This window comes from Syngnathus scovelli, chromosome 2 (genome assembly GCF_024217435.2).
Source record: "Syngnathus scovelli strain Florida chromosome 2, RoL_Ssco_1.2, whole genome shotgun sequence".
In the NCBI taxonomy this organism is placed as follows: domain Eukaryota; kingdom Metazoa; phylum Chordata; class Actinopteri; order Syngnathiformes; family Syngnathidae; genus Syngnathus; species Syngnathus scovelli.
In genome coordinates this window covers 1,863,802-1,878,674 of record NC_090848.1, presented here as the reverse complement: position 1 = coordinate 1,878,674, position 14,873 = coordinate 1,863,802, and the positions used below count along the sequence as shown (strand labels likewise).

Below are 14,873 nucleotides of genomic sequence, written 5' to 3'. Positions count from 1 at the left end.
AAATAAAAAAAATTAAAAAAAGAATTTGACAAATAAAAGCCATACTATCAACAATAACTTAAACGGGGAACATTCCAGAAAGAAAAGGCCACCATCCGGCTAATATGACCTGAATCATAGGTGCCATTTAAAAAAAAAAAAAAAAAAAAGAGTCATCACGCTCAATCAAGCTTTAAACCTGATCCAGCAGACACACATACAGACAGACAGGTGTCCTCCTTTGGTTTGTGCACGCGGCAGCCCCTGCTGTGCTCAACCTTACCTTCCTGCCCCGCCCGCCATGACCCTAATCCAACCTCACCTCCCTCCCTCCCTCCCCCTCAACCCCACCCCGCCCTTATCTGGGTCACTCGTCACGTCTCCGCAAAGTGCTGCCGACATTGGAATGTCACCATCTATTTAGCGGGGAATCTCTGGCAGGGTGTCTCACTAGGCCAACCTTGTTTTAATCCTTCCTGTGCTCGCGTGTGTTCACATATTTTCATCTCCATTTGTCATCGTTTTAAACACTGATCAAGAACTAGTTTTGAAATCACTCCTTTGCTGCAGCTTTTTTTGGCCATTGATTTTATAATTTGCAGTTCATCATCATAAACATGAAAAAAATAAAATAAATACATAAATTATAAAATAAAAAAATATATTTTTTTAAATAAAAATAAAAAAATGCACATTGATGATAATCAATACATTTCAATTAAAATCGATTGAATTAATTGTGATCGATTTTGGACAGGAGATGTGATGGCATTTAAATGGTATTAAATTCTGCTTTAAAATGGTTAGCATCCAAAGAGGCAAATTAGAGATGAATTGGATTTGTGAGGTGACTGGTGGATTCTGCCTAAGCCTGCAGCTTCTTTGAGCTCTTATTAGCCCCACCCACAATGATGTCAGCGTTTCCATGGTGATGGGCAGCAAAAGGGAGGGGAGGGAGGGGAGGGAGGGGCTGTTGTGGTCAGCAGAGGATGCTGCTGGCAACACAGTGATCTTTCCCAACGTTATGGATACGGAAATAGGTCAGTGGATGCTGTGGGCCTCTTTGCTGACAAATGGGAGGCGATCTGCTTTAATCCATCAATTTCTAGATGGTGGCGATGCTTGTCATTGATTATGTTTTACACCACGGCGTGCTTTAGCAATATTGCTATTAATATTTCCACATGAAGCACAGGTAACTTTTATTCTATTTTGACCAGCTAGTGCCACTTTTTTTTTTTTAAACATCTGAAATATCTGATGTCATCTAAGTCCAGTCTGGCGACTGTTTGCATGGCCTTTCATTTTAATTACAGACAAAATGAGAGTCGCATGGCTAAGCCACTCGCACGTGCGCGTAGTTTCCTGCTGTGCAGCTCAAAACAAAAGCTTCAAGTTATTAAACGGCAGGAAACCACCACTTTGTGCTGGTCATAAATATCTTCTTGTTCTCCAAGCAAAAGCCCCCCCCCCCCCTCTTAACTTCCCGTCTCCATGAATGGCAGGACTAATCTGGCAGCCACTTAAATGAGTCATGGGAAAAGCGAGTGTGAAATGTCCAAGTCGTGCAACATATACCGTCTGGCAGCGTTCCAGACGTTTTTTTTTTTTTTTTTTTCCCTGCCCTATGCAGACTTTGGTCGGGACCAAAATAACTTCAACGAAAGTGCCAGGAGAGCTCGTAGGAGACTTGCAGACTCCTGCGTGTGTACGACCAGGAGTTTGCCATCCTAATGACTAACAGATGCAATCCCTTGACAACAAATCCCAACGGGGAGGGAATCCCTTCATGGCACAAAATGTGTGCGACTGTATGCTGCTTGTAGGAGGTCGGGAACAAGCGAAAATTGGCCAGTAATTGACACCCTCTCAAAAAGATTTATACGCTTCTGTAATTGCCTATAGATGTGACAACAAGGCGCCAAAGGTCTACTTTTGTAGCTCAAGTCACTTACAATTGTTCGGCCTTAAGATACCATCACATGGCTCAAAAGCAATAATGGAGGGTTACACGACCAATAAATTATAATGAGATATGTTTTATCCAAAACTTTGGAAATGACGTGAGAGCTTACCAGACTCAAAGAGGTGCCTGCACCAACGATGCTGACGAGTCTGATTGGATGTGCTCTGAGAGGAGGACGGGGAGAAAAAAAAATGCAGAAAATGTGTTAGGAAAACTGGGCAAATTGTCATAAAAATAAATAAATAAATATATATATATATATATATATATACATTTTTATTTTATATTTATATATATATATTTATTTTATATATATATATATACTATATATATATATATATATATATATATATATATATATATATATATATAAATAAACAAATATATATTTAAAAAAAAAATATATATATATAATGGTAGAAATACATTCATGACTTTCCTAAAGGGATTTTTTTTTTCTTTTTCTTTTTTAAGTGTTTACCCAGCAATCACAAGCATTAGAATCCGTTGCTTAGAATCCACCGTCGAGTTGTTTTGATGATTTGTAAAGTTCTTGGAACTGCCCATTGTGGCTGTGCGAGAGTGATGATTTAAAGCTTAAGACACATTTGCGTGTTTCCCCTCTTTGGGGACAGTCAGGATGTCGTATCCTGCTGCGGTTCACAGAGTCAATCCAAACTGTGATTGTGAAGCGAAAATACTTTTGCCAATATTTGGACTTTTGTGGCAAAAGCAAAACCGTATGACAGAAATGGAAACATAACACTCATCGTCCTTACATAATATTGAAAAACAAAAAAAAGAACAATTTCTGGAATATCATTTGTGAGCAAAATCATCTGCTGGATGTTTGTTAGTTGATACTCATAATGGCTTATCAGCTCCTCATTAACTCCAAAGCCCGTCTTTCAAGCGTCTCAGTTCGAAAGTGCACAAGGTTAAATAAACACGCACTTCCTCCCGAGTCCCGGGAAAGGAAGAACGCTGATTTTTGCTCCTCATTTGACATTAGTCTTGACCCTCATGGAGCAAAGCGTACGAGGATATATGGGGGCAACATGAGAGGGGTGGGGGTGGGGGGGGTTGAATCGAGGGGTGGATTTTCGGGAACTGGCCTAATCCTCAGATTTGACTTGATCATTGGAGACACAGGAAATGAATCTGCGCAGCTTGATAAACCTCGCCTGCCAATAGGCACAATCTGTGTGTGTGTGTTTTTGATTGGAGCTGTGCTCCAAATCCTGATTTAAAATTAAATATACTGCATGGGAGATGATACAAAATCATATTGTACTTCTTGCCTAAGGAAAACGACAACACAATAGTGGTGGGAAATGCCACAGAAATAGATACTTTAAAAAAAAATGGCTAGCAAAGCGACTGACTTCAGCCATGAGGACTTTGAACATGCTGCAAACCGTCACTGCCTTCCGCAACGTTTGCACGGCCGCGTAAAGTGTTAAACATTAATTATACTCTCCGCACGCAAGACAGTTCCGCTTTTCTCGCTTGAACTCTGCTGCCGCTGTGTAAATATAAAACATTTCTATTTGGTTAGCGGTAAGAGGCAGAGGAGGATTGAAGTCACATGACGGACTTAAGTCAATCATTTTAGGATTTGGGACAACTTACGCAAGCCGCGAATTGACTTTGACTTGATTCCATTTGACTTTTATTGAAACAACATGAGCTAATTTATGTTGTTTTTGAAAAAAACACAACTATAACAACCAACTTCATCTATTATTCTAAAAGCTGCAAAGTCAGGTATGCTAAGCTACATCCTAGCTCACCTGTTGGTCACTAAAGATCTGTTCCGGATTCAATTAAGAGCCAGGACTCGACTTCGTTCGAACATGCACATGTGACTCACTCCTACCTCGGGGTAGGTTATGCTACACGGTGTCATGCTAGCAACAACCGCATTCAACTTTCCAATTCAGATTTGATCCTGAGTGACAGGAACAAGCAGCCGTGTTGACTCCAAAACAACATCTCTCCCTTGAGCGGCTTTCGTTGTGTGGCAGCCCCGCTCGCCCAAGGCCCGCATGCCACCATCGCTCGCTGCGTCATGGCCGCCGTTCGAAAGGTTGCTGGCAGCAAAGAAAGACTAGAGAGTAAACGACACTGTTGATAGGGGGCATCATGATATGGCATCATCTGGATGTTGAAACTTGAAATAAATACTTCTTTGTAATTTATATGTCCGTAAAATCCCTTCCAATCAATTCCGAGAAGAGCTGATACAAAAGAAAATAAAATAATCTGTGCAGTAAATGTGGTCCTATTAACATAAGCTGGGAGTGATCCCTTATGTTTATATTTGAGGGCGGCCAGGGGGAGGGAGATGAAAAGAAAAGATGAGATGAAACGTGCAAAGCAAAACACAAATGGCTGCACAACCGGTATCGGGGGATGGGATGGGATGGGATGGGAGCTTCACTAGGTCAAAAGCAAGTGTGTTTGTGGGACACATGAATCCAGCTCCATTTTAAAAGCTAGCCAAGAATTGAGTAAATTTGATCTTCTGCGTGAGATTCCGTCGTCTTGTAACGTTCACCAGCGAGTGCATCTTGTCAGCCGAACAATTGCTCTGTCCCAAAGCTCATTTGCAGTCACGGCCGAATGTGGCGGCGAGACAAAAGCGGCGAGGGAAGAAGATGGCTGAGGGAAGGGAGGGGGCGAGAGAACAGGCCTGCTTCAATGCTTATTACTAGCACAGGAAATGAAATCTTTAATTTTCTGTGAAGCACAATCCTAATGGACTGAGACAAAAAAAAAAAAAGCAGACCTTCTCTTCACGGGGTACTAGATGTCAGTCATAATGGCCCTCCGACGGAAACTATGAGTCCAAAAAATGAGTTTGACACCCCTGCCAAACGTCACAGAAAGTACCGATACTGTTTCCGTACTGAAATAACGATGAAGAATCTTGGGTGACATGCAAAAAGGAGAGGAAGAAGTCTCATCATCGTTACCATCAGTGAGCCTCTGCTGCTGACACGTCATGTGACGTCATCACTTCTCCTGCAAGTCACTTTCTGTTTATAATTTCTGCACATTCACAAGACGCACATATGAGCAGAAAGAACACACATGCTTGTGAATATGGTTAGAATTAAGTTGGGCTTCAATATTTTGGTGTTTAAATGTATTGTTTATGTCTCTTTTGTTTCATGTGACAGATTGAGTAGGAAATAAAAAGCTTGGATCAATTTGACTCTTACTTGGAGAACCGCACGAGAGCTTTGGACGTTACACAATATTCTCCCGTTGCTTGACAGAAAGAGGATGAGGATAAGCAATAGATGATGATGGAATAAGGTGCTTTGATAAAAAAAGAGTAAAACTAGGATGAAATGTCACTTTAAATAATTTTTCTGAAACAGGCTCGCTATAGATAAGTTGCGTCAGACAATCAAAGCAGGAAGGCTGCAAGCTTGATTATATTTTTGTTTAACTTTTCAAAATCGGACGATTTTGGAGCGTCATTGAACGACATTTTGCTCAACTTGAAAAGTTGTGTATGCCTTTATCCTGATTATACCGGCACATGTTAATGCCGTCGGCCAGACCTTGACCTCGCCGTCTTGGCAATAACACAGAGGCGGCTAAGCTCGGAACACTCTCGGTTCACACAAGCTAGTCGAGCGTGTTATTCACAGAAATGGCAAATTAAATAAATAAAGAATTTATTCAAAGGCATTAAAGCTACATCTTAAAACTCTTCTTGATCATCTATGGCCTGAAGATCACAGTATGGCGCCATTTTTTTTCTTCATTTTTTTTTTCAAGGCTGTGATGTCAGAGATAGGGGCATCACACAGGGTCATTCTGAAGAGCTTTTATGGCCTTTTTTTTTTTAAATGTTCTAAATGCCACAGGGTGTAGCCTTGCATTCTAAACCCGCCCGGTGCCAAACTCAAACACGGCTACTGTGTGTGTGACTGAAAAAAAAGAAACCTTCATGACCCTCAGGGAACACTGCCTCTCTGTCACCTCTCTGGGTTCTCTTTCAGGACCTCAGTGTGAACAAATAATACAGTAATTCAAACATATTCTTGCCAACTAATGCTGCAAAACAAGCTATTCGGTTGCGATCTATGTTGTCTGTTGTCATCCAGGTCATAGTAATGTTAGTATTACTTAACATTGTATTTACAGTTTATTAAAAAGAAGTCAACACCAAAATGTTCTTTGAATATGAAGTAAAAAATCCAACTGTTTTTATCCATCTCAGGGGGCGGCCATTTTGTCAACCAATCACAGCTTACAAGTTTTCTGAAGCTGAGCCGTGATTGGTTGCAACCTGGGAGGCGACTGTGATGTCATTTTCAGTCGACAGCAAGTGGCAAAATGGCCGCCCCCTGAGATGGATTAAACAGGTGGATTTTGCCTGTTTCATTCATATTCCACAAACAAATAATAATCAGAATTTTGTGTTTAGACTTGTCGGGACACATACAACATATTGTAAAGAAAATGTTTGCGTTGACTTCCGCTTTAAGGATTTATGAAGGCAGCAGTTTGACTCTGGAACGAGTGATCGCTTTCTATTCTTTCTAACAGGAAAATTTGTTTTATATCAAATCCGTCTTTTTAGGTCCTACAATCTAACATTTCACGCATCTGTATTTTATGATGTTGCGCTTGTCTTTAGGATGGACTTTCTCAATCAGAGTAGTTTTTACGAAGTGCTACAAAGCAGTAGTTTTTATATTCAATACAGAGTTTATATTCCCAGGACGCAGTATTTTAATGGCATCAACACCAAATGCATTACATCTTATCATTATGCACAGGAAGCAACTACAGTAAGTGCACAATTAGCCTAAGTGATGCTGCAGCGGACAGCTGAAGCCTGGCGACGATGACTTCCTGTACTCGGACGAGGTTCTGGAGTGGGCTCACGCTTCATCAGCTTGTTAAATGCATGGTGGTGATGTGTGATATGCAGTGAATGTATTCAAGCGATTCGATTTGATCAAAAATTATATATGATAGATGAAAGCAACAAGAAAAAAAAAACATGGCTTCCGTGTCATAGCTACAAACATCAGAGCCAAGGCACTTTCAAGACTCCCCAAATTCACCTGATTACATCACTGAGGATCCTGGCCACTCACGCAAAGTGGGGGCAGATAAATCTCGTCCCCTTCTATTGATTAGCGGTCAGGCAGAAAAACTACTCTATTGTGCCAAGTTCCATGACACTTTGATGAAGACTTTACTTCTTTCGCTGAGTGAACCAAGGAAGAAATCCAGAGGGTGAGGGAGGCAGTTTGGATTTATGCGAAGGTAATTCTCAGGGGAGGACATTGAGGCGTCATGCAGCTTTCTTCTTGGGTGGAAAAAGCAGATGGCGGTGGATTAGCATGCAGATCCGGCAGGGGGTCGCTTTACCCAGGGCGCTCTGGAGGGACACCAATCAATAATTGGCATCCCGCGGCGTGTCGACGGCAAAAGCGTGAAAAGCTTGTGGCGTTGACAAACAGGTCTGAGAAGAGAGCCATAACGTTCCCGTAGACATCACAAAAGATAACATCGGGCTGGAGCAAAAACTTCTGAAGTCTGTTATGCCCTCATTTCCTAACGCAGCCAATCAAGTCCAATTGTACTTCAGTTTTACACACACTGTTTGGAATGATGTTCTGAAAGAGATGGATGATAAAAATCTCCCAGAAAATCAAGTCATAAAAATCATACAGAGAAAGAGTTTGGATTCGGGACTCAGAGAAGAAAAAGAGAGAGAAAGAGTCAGCGTCCTTCCTTAGAGGTCGTTCACATCTGTCCAAGCTGCAAAACAATGCCAATGCAGGATTTATGAGCAGATTTAATGAGCCAAACTAAGACTGTCAAATCCCAATGGACCACCACACAACCCCCACCCTCACTGTCCTGTGAGACCAGTCCGACCGAGCAAAAAAAAAAAAAAAAAAAAAATGAATTGAACAGAGCCCACACTTGTTGGCTCCAGAACAGACAATTATCACCATGGTAACGCCAATTACTGTGGTGTTCTCAGGTCAAAGGTTGAGTCCCACTTGGGGGGTTCCAAGTGGAAATAAGGGGCTGCTCAGTAGCGACCAGGTGAGGAGCGCCACAGGCTGAAGGAATACATGATCGTCATTCCTTTCAGGGGCTGGTTTCCATGGCAGGGGTTGCCTTGGAGAAAGGGGCCCTTCGCCGGACTCGCAGGGCAGCAAACAACACACCACGGTTTGGAGATGCAAGGCTCTGTTAGGCAGATTCGCAAACTTCAGGCTCTTGGAGATCGTTCGATTCTGAGTTTTGCCTCAGACCGGAAGTTTTTAACCACATTAAAATTGTCGCCGCAGGGAGGGGCTGGCTCAGCAGCTGTACCACCCCATTCGGTCCATCTGCTCCTTGCCGTCACGCTGGCTTGACACATCTACTGTATCCGAGGTTCCTATGGATCCATGGGTTATCTTGGATACTACCCAACGTCAATTTGAGGGACCGTGTCAAGCCCCGAGAGTCAATTTTCTCCTCCGGTATTACATTTCCGACGACTCTCCCTAATGGATGGAGTGGAGAACACACGCTCATTGAGATGTAAAAAACATAAAAGCTTTTGATGAACCAGATTCCGAGTTGGTACTCCCAACAATTGAGCTCATTCATTCCTCGGGGCAGACCAAGCAGCGCTCTACGCTTGAGGACAAGGAGCAAACAATCGTGTAGTTTAGCCACCACCACATCTGGAAGTCATAACGGCCCAGTGTTGCGTCGCGGAGACGCTAAACGCCGAGCTAGCCGCGGTCTCCGGAGCGGCTTAGCGACAGATGTCTTGCTAGCGATGATAAACTCATACAATTCAGAAGACTCTCTAAAAGTATAGAATGGACAAAAAAAAATCGACATGACAGCCAAGTTGACACAGCTGGGCGTATATAGCATCAGGCGGAAGCCATAACATTACCCGAAAGACGTCAACGGCACGGTTGCCAGCATTCTTCTTGAGCAAACCTCAGAAGAAAATTTTACGACTGACCACATGTGATCATCTTGGACGTGAGCACATACAAGAACATATTGTACATACCAACTCAGAAGTGATTTTTTTTTTGTTCTGTTTAAATAAAAGACTCCTCCTAATTGGTCAGCCAGAATCAGATTATTAGATGCCAATAAGTGGAGAAGAATGCCCCGGATGAGTGTCCTCTCTGTTGAAGGGCATCGTCCGTGAGGAATGCAATGTGACACTGGCTGTCAGGCCTTGTTTGAGTGGCCGACCGCGAGCCGACCCGAGACGCGCTGTCAGGGTCCCGCAAGCGTGGGAGGGGACAGTCCGAGATCCCGAATAGACTTCCGATAAAGAGTCTGATCGAGAACATTGACCTTCAACGCATTGAAGATGGAATCTGAGAGTTCCAAGTTGAGCATTTGAGAGTGCCATAAGCAGGGACAGCAGGTTGCATCCAAGTGACGTATGTCAAGTGGATTAGGGCCTTAATCGTGGAAAAGAATCACCCTGCCAGCTCAGGTTAGACACCTGTTGAGTGAAAAGCATGGCGTGGACAACCAGCGGAAAACATCCCGAGACCTCAATCGCCCTTCTGGTCCAAATGACACTCAACTGCCAAGAACCGCAAAGAATGATGTTTCCAATCAATGGCCTGACTTTGGACCGGGTCACATGATTTTGATTCAAAAGACAAAATCAAATGTTTGTGACTGAGGTCATTGTCACTCCCTTGCCAGCGATTAGACTCAATCTGCTCTAAAAGGGGCGTGTCCTCACAAAGAAGTAGGTGAAACCTGTCAACTCAAGGACGGCACACATGTAGGAAAGACGAACATTGGTAGAAGGTACACCACACAACACAATCCATGGTCCGAACCCTTTGGTGTCATATGTTGACCTTGACGTGAACCTTGCGAGAAGCCAGCTGCAATGCAAGTTCAACATCCGGTGCATGGGAATGCATGTCCAGGAATGTGAACGTACAGATTTTGAGTTGGGCCATTTATTTATTTTCATAACAGAATGTTTCTTTTTCTATTTAAATCTCTGCCCACTGGGGCGGTAGTGAAGGAGGACAGACATGTCCAGTTGACATTTTTACTTCATTAAATTGTAAAGGAAATAAAAATAAAAAAAATCACAACAGCTTCTTAATGATTTGATTATTAAAATAATCTAATATTAAAAATATATAAGGGGATTTTTTTTTTTTTTAATCGAGACTAATATTAAGGTGAGGGAGGTACAAATGCAAGGACAATTAGATGCGACAGGCTTGCTCGGATGAATGAGCCGAATCCAGCCAAACATTACGAAGCATAAAAGAGACAAAACGTAAACTACGTTTCATTTATGCGCGTATTTCCATTTTCAGCCCACGGCGGGGAAACACGCCGGTTTCAGCACCTTGCAGGCGTGGGGCAGAACAAAAGGCGCCGGCCGGCCAGCCGGCTGCGGGCTGCCGCGACTGCGCAAAACGCAAGCAAGACGCCCATCCATCCATCCATCCGAGGACATCAGCAACAAATGAACACTTGACTAAACGCCATCCTTCATTAATTTTTCTGATAGTGTGGCAACTTCCAAAGCAAAGCTGCTCATTAACACATTGTTGCAGATGCGACGCTGCCAATATTTCTTTTCCCTCTTATTCATGACAATTAACGAAACTTTTATCAACTTCTATTGCTGCAACAGATTAGTCCCAAAAACATATTTGACTAATAGGCGCACAAAGGTTAGGAGGTTTCTTACCTGCGGTTTCGGCAGTGCGGCACAAGCGGCGCGTAGTTGGGTGAATCAGAAAGTGCTGCAGCCGACAATGAGCGCTGTTGTTGGGCCCAGTGGCCCCTCCCACCGCAGAGACGATCTTTACCGTAAGTGCGGCAGGATTGGGGCAAGGCGATCGTACCAAAGGGGGCGCCGCCGGGGGGGATACAAACTGGTGACTGGTTGAGGTGATTTCAAATGTGCGAATGATCACAAAGGGACCAAAAGCGAAATGCACTCTTGGACCAAGCAGGTGCTGAAGCATCAGGGTGTGGCTGTTGCTGAGGGAAGGTTGAGAAAAAAAAAAAAAAAAAAGAGAAAGGGGGGCGAGTGAGAGCGGTGAAGAGGGCAGACGCAAAGAGCAGGGATTGGATGGCAGTGTCATTTGCAAAAATGTGATTTACAATTAAAACACAATTGGCAAAAACATTATTGCTACACAAAACACAAAAAGAGCTACGATATTTATTTTGAAACGAAGGGTTGGTCTTTTGAGTTTGCCCGTGAGTCTGCTCCCACCTAGCGGTAGAATTAAAAATTGCAAGTCTGCTGGAAAATATGCTTGGGGAGTTGATTGATAAAATTAATCGATTGGTTTGCAGCGCCGTCACCGTGACTAGTGGTTGGCATGTTGGAGGTTCGACTTCTTTATTTCTTACATGTCACTAGTTACTTCGTATAAAAATATACTGCATTTTAATGAATTGATTAAAATAAACTAGTAATTATATTTTGTCTTACAGTACTTCCATTGAATTTTATTTAAACAAATGAAACAAAATGGTTACTTTGTATAAAAATATACTGCTTTTTAATTAAGCTATCATGAATAAAACAAATTAGTCATTGCAGATTGTTTTACAGAACTTCCATTGAATTTTATTAAAACAAAATGGAAGATACTAATTCAATATTATTCAACATAACTCCCTTTTCAGTCAATTTCATTGCATAAAGTAAAACAATAATAATGTATAGAAGTCCAAGTTGACTTAATGAGTTTGCCTGTCAACTGTTTTGGTGAGACGAGCAACAAATATTTTTTTCAAATATTTTGTTTTAAAAACAGAATTGGCACTGTTCTGCTTTCTGAAGATTCATCAGTCATAGTATCCGATTCCATTTGTGTGTTTCCACAATAAAAAACAAAACCACCTTGAGTCCTGAACAGGGTGAGCACAGGTCTCATTTCTGGCTGACGATGCTCCGCGCGATGAGCTCTTTCATGATCTCATTAGTTCCTCCGTAGATAGGCTGAATGCGAGAATCCACAAACGCCCTGGAATGACAAAGGCACAATTCAGGAAGCTTCTTGGGTTGTCCAGCGTCCTGCACGTGCTGTCGGGGCTCAGCGGATGGAGGTGCCGTGAGGTCTACCGAGCACTTACTTAGCAATGGGGTACTCCCACATGTAGCCCCAGCCACCATGAAGCTGCAGGCACCGCGTTGCCACCTTGTTCTGCAGCTCAGACGCCCTGGACGGAGACAACGCTAAGAGTGGCGCTTCACACACGGGAGAGGAGACCAGCGCTCTCACCAGTACTTGGCCATGGAAGCCGTTGCGGGGTCCAGCCGCTTCTCCACGTGGAGCTGGAGGCAGCTATCAACGAACGCGCGGCCCACGCAGATTTCCGTCTTTAGCTCCGCCAGGTTGTGCTGCACGGTCTGTGCAACAAAGTGACTTGAGCTGTCTTAAAATTCCAAAACGCCACGTTACCCACCTGCAGGTGAGCGATCGTCTTTCCGAATGCTTTCCTCTGCAGGACGTAGCTTCTGGTTTCCTCAAACATGAACTCGGCGCTCGCGATGGCCATGTCGGCGATCACCAGACGCTCCTGATCACAGATCACGTTAGATGAAGCCGATGGTGGAGGGGAGGGGGGGAGACAGAGGGCACACTTGCCTGTGGCAGCTCGTTCATCAAGTAGTAGAAACCCTTGTTGAGGCCGCCCAACAGCGCTTCGGCCGGGAGTCGCACGTCCTCAAAAAAAAGCTCAGCCGTGTCCTTTGGGAAGATGATGAGAGGTAACGCGAGGATAACAAACGTCACCAAAAGCGAGCGTACCTGTGCTTTTAGGCCAATTTTTTCCAACTTGCGCCCTTTGTGGAAGCCACTCATGCCATCCTCCACAAGAAAGAGACTGATGCCATGGGCGGCCGTCTTGGCCTCGCGGTCCGTCACGGCCACCACCACCACCAGGTCGGCCATCCAGCCGTTGGTGATGAACACCTGCAGAAAGCAGTTTGTCAACCATTAGGTGAAGGGGATATTTATTATGGAAATGATTTCCCAAAATTATCAGGAAAATGTCATTTCTAAAATGTCCTTCTTCTTACTTTGTTGCCATTCAAGATCCAATCGCTGCCGTCACGCTTGGCGTATGTCCGCACACCTTGAAGGTCGCTGAAAAGGTCATGAAACCCTTGTTAAAACCAAGCAAGCCATTTTGCATTGTTTTTGCTGGAGAAAGTGTTTTTCGTGTACCAAAAATAATATGCAAGCTCCCTCTAGAATGATAAAACCAAATGTTCAAACAAGTCTATTCTTGAAGAGTCCCAACCTGCCCGCTCCGGGTTCAGTCATGGCAATGGCGCAAATGCATTTTCCGGCAGTCATCTTGGGAATAAAGCGTTCAATCTGCTCCTTGGTACCGTAGTTGATGATGTAGGGCATGACAATGTCGGAGTGAAGCGCAAAACCTGGTCCTGAACAGTTTGAGTACATTCTGGTGAATGAAAACAAAGAGAGGGCATATGAGAAAGCATATTTCATTTTGATCAGATTATATTTTTGTTTTGTTCCTCTCACTGTTCCTCCCACGTGACAGCAGTCGACAACAGGTCCCCGCCAATGCCGCCGCACTCCTCTGGTGTCATAACTCCCAGCAGGCCTTGCTCGCCGGCCTTTTCCCACACCTCCCTGCTCACCTGGCCGGCTTTCTCCCACTCCTTGTGATGTGGCACGACCTCCTCTTGGAAGAAGCGGCGCACACTCTGCCTGAAGAGGTCATGGTCCTCGTTGAAAATGCGCCGAGTCCCGATGTCCATCATGTTCTTTGCTTTGGATGTCTCCGGGCGAGAGGAGGGGGCATTGTGCTGCAATCTGGATGAAAGAATCCAGTATTTAAATAAAAAATGCTCCACAAGACATCCTCAAATTCTGTCGGATTGTACATGTTTCAACAAAATTTGCTTTCTTCAGACATATAAGCATAGACTGGTAACACCTTATGGTATATGTTCTATTTGCAGTGTTTTGTAACTTATCTTCTACCCATTCAGGTTTGGCAACTAAGCTAAGCTAGCAGACATTTTTTTCTCCATGTCCCATATACTCCATATAGGAGGACATTACAGTATATAGTGTGGTTTACAGTATTTATTAGTCAACAATATTTTTAAGTGCTACAGAATTTTGTTATTTTAGTCCATTATATATAGGCTTTATTAAAGTCTGACCTAATTCTTATCTTATTTTTATATCCACATAATTTGTGAGTGTGTAAAAAGAAAAAAGGGGTCTTAACTTTGAATAAAATAGCTCAAGTGCTCGGAAAGTATTGCGTAAAAGTGTGTTAAAGGTCGCTGCGAAAAAAGTAAAAGAAAAGTTACGGAAAAACACAACAGGGGATGAAGATAAGCTACAAAACTAATGTATTGTAACAGGTTGAACACCTGTAAGTGCAGTTTTGTTGAAAAGTCGATAAAAACGGGTAAAAAATTTCAACTTTACCTTGCTGCAGCCGACGGAAGAATCTGTCCTTTCAAGGAGATTCGTTTAAAGTCACAACCAAATAGTTTGAATGTATTTCTGACAAACATCGTCGAAAAATTAACGTCAGACGAACAAGTTGAAAACAAATCAAATCATAAATGACAATAAAGCTGTCGTACAAATTATTGTATGTTATGTTTTCTCCCTTTTTTTCGCCTGTAATGCAACCAAAAATGAAATTAAACGAAAAATGTAGACTAGTTTGACCACATCTCGGAGGTAAAACGAAACTTTATGGGACTGTTATACGCCTCGGCGTCGGCACTGACGGCCATTTTCTTCTTTGGATAAACGAGTACAGATCTTGGGCTCTAAATTCAACTCTGCCCTCTATCGGTTTAAAGTTGGCATTGCATCTCTTTCTCATTTTCTCTTCGTGTTCGACTTACCATAAA

The 14,873-nt window shown here is 43.1% G+C and overlaps 1 protein-coding gene across 2 annotated transcripts; it reads right to left on the bottom strand.

Moving 5' to 3' along the window:
* Positions 1-2,051: 2,051 nt before the first annotated feature.
* On the bottom strand, positions 2,052-14,756 carry acadl (acyl-CoA dehydrogenase long chain). Of its 2 annotated transcripts, XR_011085579.1 has the most exons (12): positions 14,437-14,756; positions 13,513-13,806; positions 13,265-13,429; positions 13,041-13,107; positions 12,769-12,933; positions 12,607-12,708; positions 12,425-12,538; positions 12,241-12,368; positions 12,092-12,178; positions 11,859-11,982; positions 10,689-10,984; positions 2,052-2,109 (listed from the first exon to the last, which is right to left on the bottom strand). XR_011085579.1 is itself a non-coding variant. In XM_049752017.1 (10 exons), exons 1-10 carry the CDS (start codon positions 14,523-14,525, stop codon positions 11,889-11,891), a joined length of 1,305 nt encoding a protein of 434 aa, XP_049607974.1. In that variant the 5' UTR covers positions 14,526-14,756; the 3' UTR covers positions 11,557-11,888. The 2 variants fall into 2 exon arrangements, 1 of the variants encoding a protein (XP_049607974.1); XM_049752017.1 differs by lacking the exons at positions 2,052-2,109; positions 10,689-10,984 and having other exon boundaries at positions 11,557-11,982.
* Positions 14,757-14,873: the final 117 nt, after the last annotated feature.